Source organism: Garra rufa, chromosome 15, assembly GCF_049309525.1.
Source record: "Garra rufa chromosome 15, GarRuf1.0, whole genome shotgun sequence".
Taxonomy (NCBI): Eukaryota; Metazoa; Chordata; class Actinopteri; order Cypriniformes; family Cyprinidae; genus Garra; species Garra rufa.
This window is the reverse complement of record NC_133375.1, coordinates 1,678,776-1,689,703: the sequence shown is the minus strand read 5'-3', so window position 1 is coordinate 1,689,703 and position 10,928 is coordinate 1,678,776. Positions and strand designations below refer to the sequence as shown.

Here is a 10,928-nt window from a genome sequence, read left to right as displayed (position 1 = left end):
AAAGAAAAAAAATACAAATATATATATATATATATATATAATGACCAGGAGAACAGCAAGAATTTGCCGTGGAACAATTAAATGTAACCTTATTATAGCCCTTATTTATATTTCCTATTTAATTTATAATTATTATTGTTTCTCTTTTTATTACCTATTTAGTTTCAAGCTAATAAATTTAATTGACCCTTATTCTATTAATATATGTATATAATATTTGTTTACCTATTTATTCAGTTCGTTTCTAATTGGCTCATTTAGGTTAAGTATACGTTTTAAATTCAAATACAATCCTTCCAAATGATAATCCTTTAAAAATACCCTTTTTACTCTCGTTCTCCAAGAAAAATAAATAAATAAAATATAAAAAAATGAAATGAAATACAATAAAACTTGAAAGGGAAAAAAATAACAGTAGAGAAAATAAAATTACAGGTCAAATTACAGCCTAATTAGCAGTCTCAATATAATTCAGATTCCTCTTTATATATATATACACACACTAATTCTCAGTTCCAGTTCGAATGCCGCTCCCACGAGATCCTTCTTCCGCAATGTATCTCAGATCAACACAGTTCAATTCAGATGTGTGCTCAATCATACCACTCTGTTCGTTCCTTGATTCACAAGCTCGGTCCTTCCTTATATGGGCAATTGGCTCGCCAGTTCCCGCTCGCAACGGTGTTTCCGATGTGAAGCAAGCAGGGACAATTCACATACAACTCTTCTTCAAAATCATCAGGTGTCCAGGAAATGTGCAGCATCCGACTCAGAAATGACAAAAAGTAGAAAAGAAGAAGAAACAAAAGGAAAAGGGAAGAAAGAAAAGACCCAACCTTGCAAAGACAAGGCCAAAAATACAATTAGACATTCCTTTCAAAAATATACATCATTAGAGCAGTTAGTCCGCAAATAAACACCTTTCAACATTTTTCCTTTTACTGAAATTCCGTCTTACTTTAGCACATCTAGTTTGTATGTGCAAAGAGCTATTTTTCTGATGACGCACTAGGCCTCATCTGCCCGTATTACATGTGCGTCATGATCGCGCATTAACTCATAGCTCAAATACACGACGAAATTCAGTAAAATAACCTCTATTAACCACTCAAGGTGACTTTTAACTCTGAAACATTAATTATTCAACACATACATGCAATAGTATTCCCATTATAAACAAAAAGGGTCAACTATTTTACATACAACTGCATATAACATCAGAATTTAGTAATTCAACCCCATTTATCAAGCATTTTACCCACAAAAAAAAAATTATTTAATTACAGCACTCACCAAGAGAACTCAATTCTCGGGTATGAAGAACAAAACTCCCAACTTTGGATATGTATTCTCTTCGTAGCAATCAATAACACATTCACTCGTAAAGTTTGACTGATCAAACTCAATTCGCACTTTAATCTAAAAGTCTGTCAATTGTTTCTCTGATTTAACTCTTGGTTTGTTCGTTCTAATTCTCTTGTTTCTTTCTTTAGGATCGCACCAGCAGTTTCTCTGACTCGAACTAGCCGCTTCGCTGTCTCGTCAAAAGTGTTGCATCACCCTTGCCCTGAAACCACCTTTTAAGGCGGGGCTAACTCCCACTCGTTGAATTGAACCAATCTTCGTCTTGCTAAATAGGATAACTTTTCTAAATGAGTTTTATGATTTTAGTTTATGCATTTTCTCTTAGAATCTTAAACTTTCTATTTTTTTTTTTCTTTCCCCACAGATATTAATAAAATAACTGTTTTATATGTATATATATATATATATATATATATATATAAATATATTCACAAGTGTTAGTCCTTATATATTTTTTTTCTCTCTCTCCTTACATCAACAGAATCTCTTCAGCGATCTGGGTTACACCCTCCCCTCCTGAATACATGCACGTCCTCGCTGCATCTGCACATTTTTTGGGTTGAGCCACAACCACAGGCACATCATCAATAGAAGAAGAATTTACCTCCTCCAAAGAAGTACTGAATGCCACACTTAAACCTTGCAACAGAGATTGAATCACCACAGTAAGTGGATTCCCTAACTGGGGATACTCAAACCTTTTTGCAGGCCGTCGCTCTCTTTGCGAGCGCCTGGGAATAACTCCTTCCTCGAACTCTGGTTCATTCTCTCGTTGACTTTGATCAACTTCAGCATTCGTAGTTCCGTTCTCAACCTCACTATCAACTTCGATTTGAACCTCCTCAGAAGGAAATTCACCTACAGACTTAGAACAGAGATCCAATCCTGGATCTTCCCCCACCGAAACCCCTGGATCACTATGACCAGATTCCAGCTCAACAGCAGGCGTATCTACTTCTCCAGACTCAGGTAAGCTTTCCCTTACAGGTCCCTCTAAATTCTCGTCTGAGAACTCACAGGTAGGTATACTCTCTCTTGCAGGCTCAACAACAGGTAAGTCAATTGGGACATTCGGAGGGTTTGAGCAGGGTAATTGCTCAGGACTCACCAGAACCCGAGTTTCAAAGTCCAACACATCCCCAAGTACAGGACTAAAGAACTGATCGGACTCGGACTCGTACTCACACTCTGACTCTTGTGAATCATCCTTATTAGCACAGGCTCTAGTTCTGGGCCTGCGAACTCTTTGCTTTGGCTGCTGCTCGTTTCGATCCGACTGCAAAAATCCACAGGGCAACAACAAGTCTCGATGTAACGTCCTGAAAGGACCACTCTGCCCAACTGGTCGGACAGTGTACACCGGTAAGTCTCCTGCTCTCTTGACTACTATTTGGACACCTTGCTCCCACCTGTCAGCGAGCTTATGCTTCCCTCGCAATCTAACATTGCGCACAAGGACTCTGTCACCCTCCTCCAAGGTAGAAACAACCACGCGTTTATCAAATCTGCCTTTGTTACGCTCTGCTAATTTAACAGAGTTCTTCTTAGCTATCTCGTAGCTCTCTCGCAACCGATCTTTCAAATCCTTCACGTATTGGGAATGGGACTTAGCCGGAGCTTCTGTTGGCAACCCGAAAGCTAAATCAACTGGCAAGCGAGGCAGCCGCCCAAACATGAGCTCATAAGGAGCATACCCGGTTGTATCGTTGCGCGTACAATTGTATGCGTGCACTAAGGGCTTCACAAACTCTTTCCACCTGGACTTTTTCTCATTATCTAATGTTCCCAGCATTTGGAGAAGTGTCCGGTTGAAACGTTCTACCGGGTTACCTCTGGGGTGGTATGGCGTGGTACGAATCTTATGAATACCTGCAATATGACACAACTCCTTGATGGTGTGGGATTCAAAATCGGGCCCTTGGTCACTATGTAGCTTCTCAGGAAAGCCATAGTGAACCAAGAAATTTTCCCACAGACATTTCGCGACTGTACGAGCTGTTTGGTTCTGGGTCGGTATAGCCACAGCGTATTTTGTGAAATGATCTGTGATGACCAATATGTTTTTGGTATTGCTGTGGTCTGGCTCTAACGACAAAAAGTCCATACAGACCAACTCCAAAGGTCTACTGGTCTGAATGTTGACCAGTGGAGCTGCTCTGTCTGGAGCCCTCTTTCTGCGCACGCAACGCTCACATGTCTTGATCTTCTCCTCAACTGCCTGGGACATCCTGGGCCAGAAGAACCTGGACCTCACCAAGTCCAGGGTTCTCTCAATACCCAAGTGCCCCATGTCATCGTGTAGACTGCGCAATACCATTTCCCTAAGCACTGCAGGTAATACAAGCTGATAGTGAGAGACCCCATGCTCTTGCCTCCTCCTATACAACAGCCCATTCTTCAGCTCAAGTCGACTCCACTCCCTCAACCACAATACTATTTCAGGTGGCTGGCCCCTCAGAGTACCTGGCCTAGTCCCACTCCTCATCCACTCAATTATTATCTCAAGCTCTGGATCTTTCCCTTGCCATTCTGCTAACGTGGTCTCTGAGAGATTAGGGATATCAGGTAGACCATGCTCATCCTCGTGCTGCAACTCATTCGGTAAGGCATCAACACAATGAGTGAGGGACTCGACCAATGTAAGTGAAGAGGGTGCCAACCCAGGCCCTTCGGGCAAACTAATCACCTCATGTCTCTCACAAATGGCCTTCACTACATCTGCCATGAGAAAATCAGACCCGTTTCCAGGCTCCGCAAGGTGGTGAAGTGTAAACTGCTTGATCCTTTCTCTTTCCTTCTGAGAGATCAGATCATCCAGGGGCTCACCATGCGGACGCCGGGAGAGACCATCTGCGTCCTGATTCTGACTCCCAGCCCTATATTGGAGCTTAAAGGTGTAGGTCGACAAGCTAGACAACCAGCGGTAGCTGGTAGCATCAAGCTTCGCAGAAGTCAAAACATACGTCAGAGGATTACTGTCTGTTACAACAGTGAAGTCTGTGCCATACAAATAATCGCTGAACTTGGTCGTAACAGCCCACTTTAACGCCAAGAATTCAAGCTTATGTGCAGGGTATTTTGCCTCACTCTTTGTCAGTCCCCTGCTGGCGAACGCTATTACCCGCATCTGCCCGTCCTGCTCCTGGTACAATGCCGCACCAAGCCCCGTAGTACTGGCATCGGTGTGAAGCGTATATGGAAGCTTGGGGTCAGCAAAGCCCAGAACAGGAGCAGAGGTCAACTTAGAAATGATGACGTCAAAGGCATTCTGACATGAAATAGTCCACCGATCACCGAACTGCTCTTTGGTATTGAAGTACTCTCCCCCTTCTCGTTTCCCGCTGCGGCCCCTACGAAGTGGAGGGTACCCTTCAGTGAGTCCTGTGAGAGGTTTCACTATCTTCGAGTAGTTACACACGAACCTTCTATAGTACCCAGCAAAACCTAAGAAAGCTCTCAGCTCTTTCAAATTTGTGGGCCTTGGCCAAGTTTTTAGAGCCTCAATCTTAGCCGGGTCAGTCTTTACCCCGTCTCTGGAGACGACATGCCCCAAATATTTGACTGATGTCTGGAAGAAACGGCATTTTTCAGGCGCCAACTTCAATCCGTACTCTTTAAGTCGATCGAGGACTTGTACTAACCGCGACTCATGCTCTTCCAAGGTCTTTGAAAAGACTATCAAATCATCAATAAAGACTAGTACTTGTTTCCTGTGGAGGTCACCCATACACCGCTCCATTAATCTTTGAAATGTACTTGGCGCATTTGTAATTCCCTGGGGCATTCTATTGAATTCCCAGAATCCAAGAGGGCATACGAAAGCAGTCTTGCACTTATCAGCCTCATCCATCTCAATCTGATAGAACCCAGACTTTAAATCAAGCACCGAGAACCACTTTGAGCCGGTAAGTACAGAAAAAACTTCTTCTAGATTGGGCAGAGCGTATGCGTCTTTGATCGTCTGGGAATTCAACTTCCGAAAGTCGATACAGAGTCGCACCGAGCCATCTTTCTTTCGGACTACCACTATGGGTGAAGAAAAGGGGGACTCCGACTCACGAATTACTCCAGCAGTCATTAGTTCCTGAAGATGCTTTCGAACAGCATCAATGTCTTGGGGGTGGATCGGGCGTGCCCTATGCTTAAAGGGTGTCTCGTCAGTTAATCTGATTGGATGTTTCACTTGACCTGTACAGCCATAATCAAGATCATGTAAAGAGAAGACCTCAGGCATAGAATTCAACCGGTTTGATATCCGCTCCCTCCAGTCTGAAGACAAAGGAGAGTCTCCAAAATCAAAGGTAAGGTTAGCATGGGTAGGTGCTGATGATTCAACTTCGCTTGAGTTCTGGGATGTTTTCTCTATAACCCTCTGTATAGCATGGATCTCAGCAAGTACAGCTTTAGGGGGGATCGTTATATCTGTTTGAGTACCATTTTTAAGTAAGACGGACAGCTGAGAAGGTCGTCTAGAAGGCAATGTGTGCACACAGCTTGCAACTAAGAGACCGCTTGGGAATGGGGCCGATGGTTGCTCAAGAGTCACCCATTTCTCCATACAAGGTTCCCTAAGCTGAACTGAACCATTCAGGACCACCGTGTTCCCGGCAGGTATGACTTCAGGTAAATTCCCTATCAGCTTCACGTGCCCCAATGCTTCACTGCTAGTTTGCTTCCATCTTGCCTCCAGGACTTTAAGCACTGCCTGGTATCCGTGGAGGCTCGAACAAGGGTTACTCTGATTCTCCCTAATGCAGTGGCCATAAAGTACATCCAGGGAATTTGTACCGACAAGCACTTGTGACATACTCTTTAGATCCGGAACTACTAAAGCTAAAGTGGGGACTTCGACTTCAACACCTACAAACTCTTTCGGGAACCTCAAGGCCAACTCGATGTAACCCAAATATGGCACGGCTTGCCCATTAGCTCCCTCCACCTCTAACAAATTTTCTAACGACTTCAGCGGGTGATTAAATAGATGTGCCTCGTAGAACGACTGGGGAACCGTAGTAACCTGAGAGCCCGTGTCTAAGAGACAGCCTACCTCTTTACCACCGATACTGATCTGCGCAGTGCACTTTACTCCTACTAACCCCTTCGGTAGATTCTTTAAGGGTGACTCATGATTGCTTGTGACAGGCACTTGCCTATAACATTTAGGGCGGTTACTTTTACACCTTGTCTCTGTATGCCCCGCTACAGAGACTTCTCTTAGTTTAAAGGCAAAGAGGAATTCCCATGCAGAGAGTCCCACTGGGCCTGTTGCTCCCTCAACTTACGCCGCTTTTCCTCAACTTTCGGGGGATTTGCAGGATTATCGCAAGCAACAGCCAAATGGCCATCTTCTCCGCAACGGAAACAATATCCAGGGCGAGGCCGATTGGCCATTGGTTGGGCCCTTCTAGCACCTCTAACTGTGTCGGTTTCAAACAAATTCTGTGGCGGAAAAACTCGGGGACTAGCAGTCTCTCGGGAGTAGTCTCTATAACTCTTTTGAGCAGCACTCTGAGCTTGCAGTTCAGCAACTTGTCGTCGCAGGTTAGCGACTTCTGAGTCATCGGAATTTCCACACTTTACTTCTTGAGCCATGGATGTTTTCATAGTAGCTACCTGAGTGCGCAACTCTTCCACTACTTTCCTCAAAGTGTTCAACTCTGCCTTCTCAGAACACCCACTCAGGCGCCTCGGGCTTGGAGTTTGACCTAGAGTAGCAACTTGGGCCTGTACTTCTGCAAGTTGTTTCTTTAGGAAGTCAGTTTCAAAATTGCTAGAATTTGGTGTCTCATGTGAATAGACAGACACTTGCTGAGTGGCAGACCGTGGCCTTGGGGAAGCAACAGGAGTTTTTGACAACCCAAGGTGTCTTTTCATTCGCTCCTCTTTGGAGGCACGCTTACCCTCCTCTGTTCGAATTAACACAACCAATTCAGCAAAAGTGGGGGGGTGAGACTCGCTCTTTCCTAACTGAAGGCTGTCAATGAGACCATTGTCCCAACACCCTCTCATAAACTGTTTCAAGAGGCAACGATCATGATCTTTCTCCGCAATACCTCCCCTCCTAATCGTTGAACTCAGAAGAACTTGCAACCGATGCAAGAAATCAGATGACCTTTCACCCTGGTTCTGTAAGGTGCCCATGAATTTGGCCAACAGTTCATCACCATCCTCTACAGAACCGTACACTGACTCTAGTAACTCTAGGTATACCACAGGCAAAGCTGGAGGTCGCACATGCTTCACTACGTCTGCAGCGGGAGGCAGCAAGCTGTCTAAGATCCTACGTGCTCTATGTAAATCTGAAACAGACGGGTCACTTAGCAGAAGGTCTACACTTGCTCGCCAAGTATCAAAATCAGGTTCATTTGGAGGGCGTGGACACCTCCCTGAGAAGATCCTAAGGCGAACTGAGGTTTGTTGCACCATTGCAGCATCAGCTGTCTTTACTATGTGCTCCACTACCATTCTTTGAATACCCGGTGGGTCTGCAACATTCACAGGGAAACCAGGGCTGGTAGTAACTGTGACACCGTCAACAGTGGTTTCTGGATTTGGGAAGGCCACTGGGGCCACCCGTCTCTTGGTTGGGTCTTTGGATTCTGGGATTCGCATTCCTACTGTTTCTGCATTGGTCGACAAGAGTATCGGGGAACAAGACGCCTCTGAACTAAGGGGATCATCAACGCATGCTTTTTGTGCTCTTTGTGGAGTACAGTTAGCAGAGTGAGCTTGGAGTTTTTCTAACTCCTCCTGAAGCACATCTGAGAGGGGCCTCTCACTCTCTTTAGCAAGAGCCTTTAATTTTTCAATATACCCCTCAGTGACTTCATCACTAGCTGTCCGGTTACAGACGCTAGCCAGAGCTCGTACTTGAAATGTGACACTTGGGTTCAAGAGGCTTCCCAGGGTTAAGGGTAGCATTGGCGTTAAATTCAGCATCGCAAAGCTGTGAACATATTCCACAATAGCATGCTGATGGAACTCAGAAGTTTGATCATCAATTATCAAGTTACGTTTAACTGAGCCAAACTTTTGCAAGAAGGTTACTAGCTCATCATCTGCCTCGGTCAACGTGAGGCCTTTGACTATAAGCGCATTTTCAATGTTCACACTTTCTCTCTCTATGATTTCCATTATCACAATGTAGGGTCAACACTCTGGGGGATTTTTTTTTTCACAAATTTGCTCGCTTTCTACCTTTCCTATTACTGTCCTTGTTGCTAAGCAACAGTCTCCTGGCTGGCTCGCCAACTTTCTGTAACCTGCGTCGCGGCGACAGTGCAACCCTCACTTACAAACAGTGAAATATGCAGGTGAGCGTGAAGTGCACCGCTTCAAAATTTGGACCAGTGATCAGAAGACCAGGTTCGCTCAAGAGACTGCGTCAACAGCAAGGGGAGAAAGAATTTGTGACAAACACTCGTTGCGTTAGAAAATTTAGTATGATGTATTTAAGGAATTTGAATAATGAAGCAGTGAATTTTGAAACATCACATCACACAGGAGGGAAAGAAAAAAAATACAAATATATATATATATATATAATGACCAGGAGAACAGCAAGAATTTGCCGTGGAACAATTAAATGTAACCTTATTATAGCCCTTATTTATATTTCCTATTTAATTTATAATTATTATTGTTTCTCTTTTTATTACCTATTTAGTTTCAAGCTAATAAATTTAATTGACCCTTATTCTATTAATATATGTATATAATATTTGTTTACCTATTTATTCAGTTCGTTTCTAATTGGCTCATTTAGGTTAAGTATACGTTTTAAATTCAAATACAATCCTTCCAAATGATAATCCTTTAAAAATACCCTTTTTACTCTCGTTCTCCAAGAAAAATAAATAAATAAAATATAAAAAAATGAAATGAAATACAATAAAACTTGAAAGGGAAAAAAATAACAGTAGAGAAAATAAAATTACAGGTCAAATTACAGCCTAATTAGCAGTCTCAATATAATTCAGATTCCTCTTTATATATATATACACACACTAATTCTCAGTTCCAGTTCGAATGCCGCTCCCACGAGATCCTTCTTCCGCAATGTATCTCAGATCAACACAGTTCAATTCAGATGTGTGCTCAATCATACCACTCTGTTCGTTCCTTGATTCACAAGCTCGGTCCTTCCTTATATGGGCAATTGGCTCGCCAGTTCCCGCTCGCAACGGTGTTTCCGATGTGAAGCAAGCAGGGACAATTCACATACAACTCTTCTTCAAAATCATCAGGTGTCCAGGAAATGTGCAGCATCCGACTCAGAAATGACAAAAAGTAGAAAAGAAGAAGAAACAAAAGGAAAAGGGAAGAAAGAAAAGACCCAACCTTGCAAAGACAAGGCCAAAAATACAATTAGACATTCCTTTCAAAAATATACATCATTAGAGCAGTTAGTCCGCAAATAAACACCTTTCAACATTTTTCCTTTTACTGAAATTCCGTCTTACTTTAGCACATCTAGTTTGTATGTGCAAAGAGCTATTTTTCTGATGACGCACTAGGCCTCATCTGCCCGTATTACATGTGCGTCATGATCGCGCATTAACTCATAGCTCAAATACACGACGAAATTCAGTAAAATAACCTCTATTAACCACTCAAGGTGACTTTTAACTCTGAAACATTAATTATTCAACACATACATGCAATAGTATTCCCATTATAAACAAAAAGGGTCAACTATTTTACATACAACTGCATATAACATCAGAATTTAGTAATTCAACCCCATTTATCAAGCATTTTACCCACAAAAAAAAATTATTTAATTACAGCACTCACCAAGAGAACTCAATTCTCGGGTATGAAGAACAAAACTCCCAACTTTGGATATGTATTCTCTTCGTAGCAATCAATAACACATTCACTCGTAAAGTTTGACTGATCAAACTCAATTCGCACTTTAATCTAAAAGTCTGTCAATTGTTTCTCTGATTTAACTCTTGGTTTGTTCGTTCTAATTCTCTTGTTTCTTTCTTTAGGATCGCACCAGCAGTTTCTCTGACTCGAACTAGCCGCTTCGCTGTCTCGTCAAAAGTGTTGCATCACCCTTGCCCTGAAACCACCTTTTAAGGCGGGGCTAACTCCCACTCGTTGAATTGAACCAATCTTCGTCTTGCTAAATAGGATAACTTTTCTAAATGAGTTTTATGATTTTAGTTTATGCATTTTCTCTTAGAATCTTAAACTTTCTATTTTTTTTTTTCTTTCCCCACAGATATTAATAAAATAACTGTTTTATATGTATATATATATATATATATATATATATATATATATAAATATATTCACAAGTGTTAGTCCTTATATATTTTTTTTCTCTCTCTCCTTACATCAACAGAATCTCTTCAGCGATCTGGGTTACACAGACATCACAGTTTCCATGCATTCGTGCAAGTGTAGTGTGCTAGTCGCATTAAAAAAGCTGAAGAATAGCTTCGTTTAACAAAAATATTATTTTTTAATAAAACTTTTATTTATGCTTACATTTGTTGATTTATACCAAACCCCAGAATTATTTACTTTATGCAAGTTTTCAGCTGCAAATC

General features: G+C 42.2%; 1 protein-coding gene across 1 annotated transcript; it reads right to left on the bottom strand.

Annotated features, from left to right (window-relative positions):
* Nucleotides 1-54: 54 nt before the first annotated feature.
* Nucleotides 55-8,499, bottom strand: LOC141286977 (uncharacterized). Its single transcript, XM_073819109.1, has 3 exons — nt 6,623-8,499; nt 1,294-6,515; nt 55-836 (listed from the first exon to the last, which is right to left on the bottom strand). The coding sequence occupies exons 1-2, from the start codon at nt 8,497-8,499 to the stop codon at nt 1,835-1,837; spliced, it is 6,558 nt and encodes a 2,185-aa protein (XP_073675210.1). The 3' UTR covers nt 55-836; nt 1,294-1,834.
* Between the last annotated feature and the right edge of the window lie 2,429 nt (nt 8,500-10,928).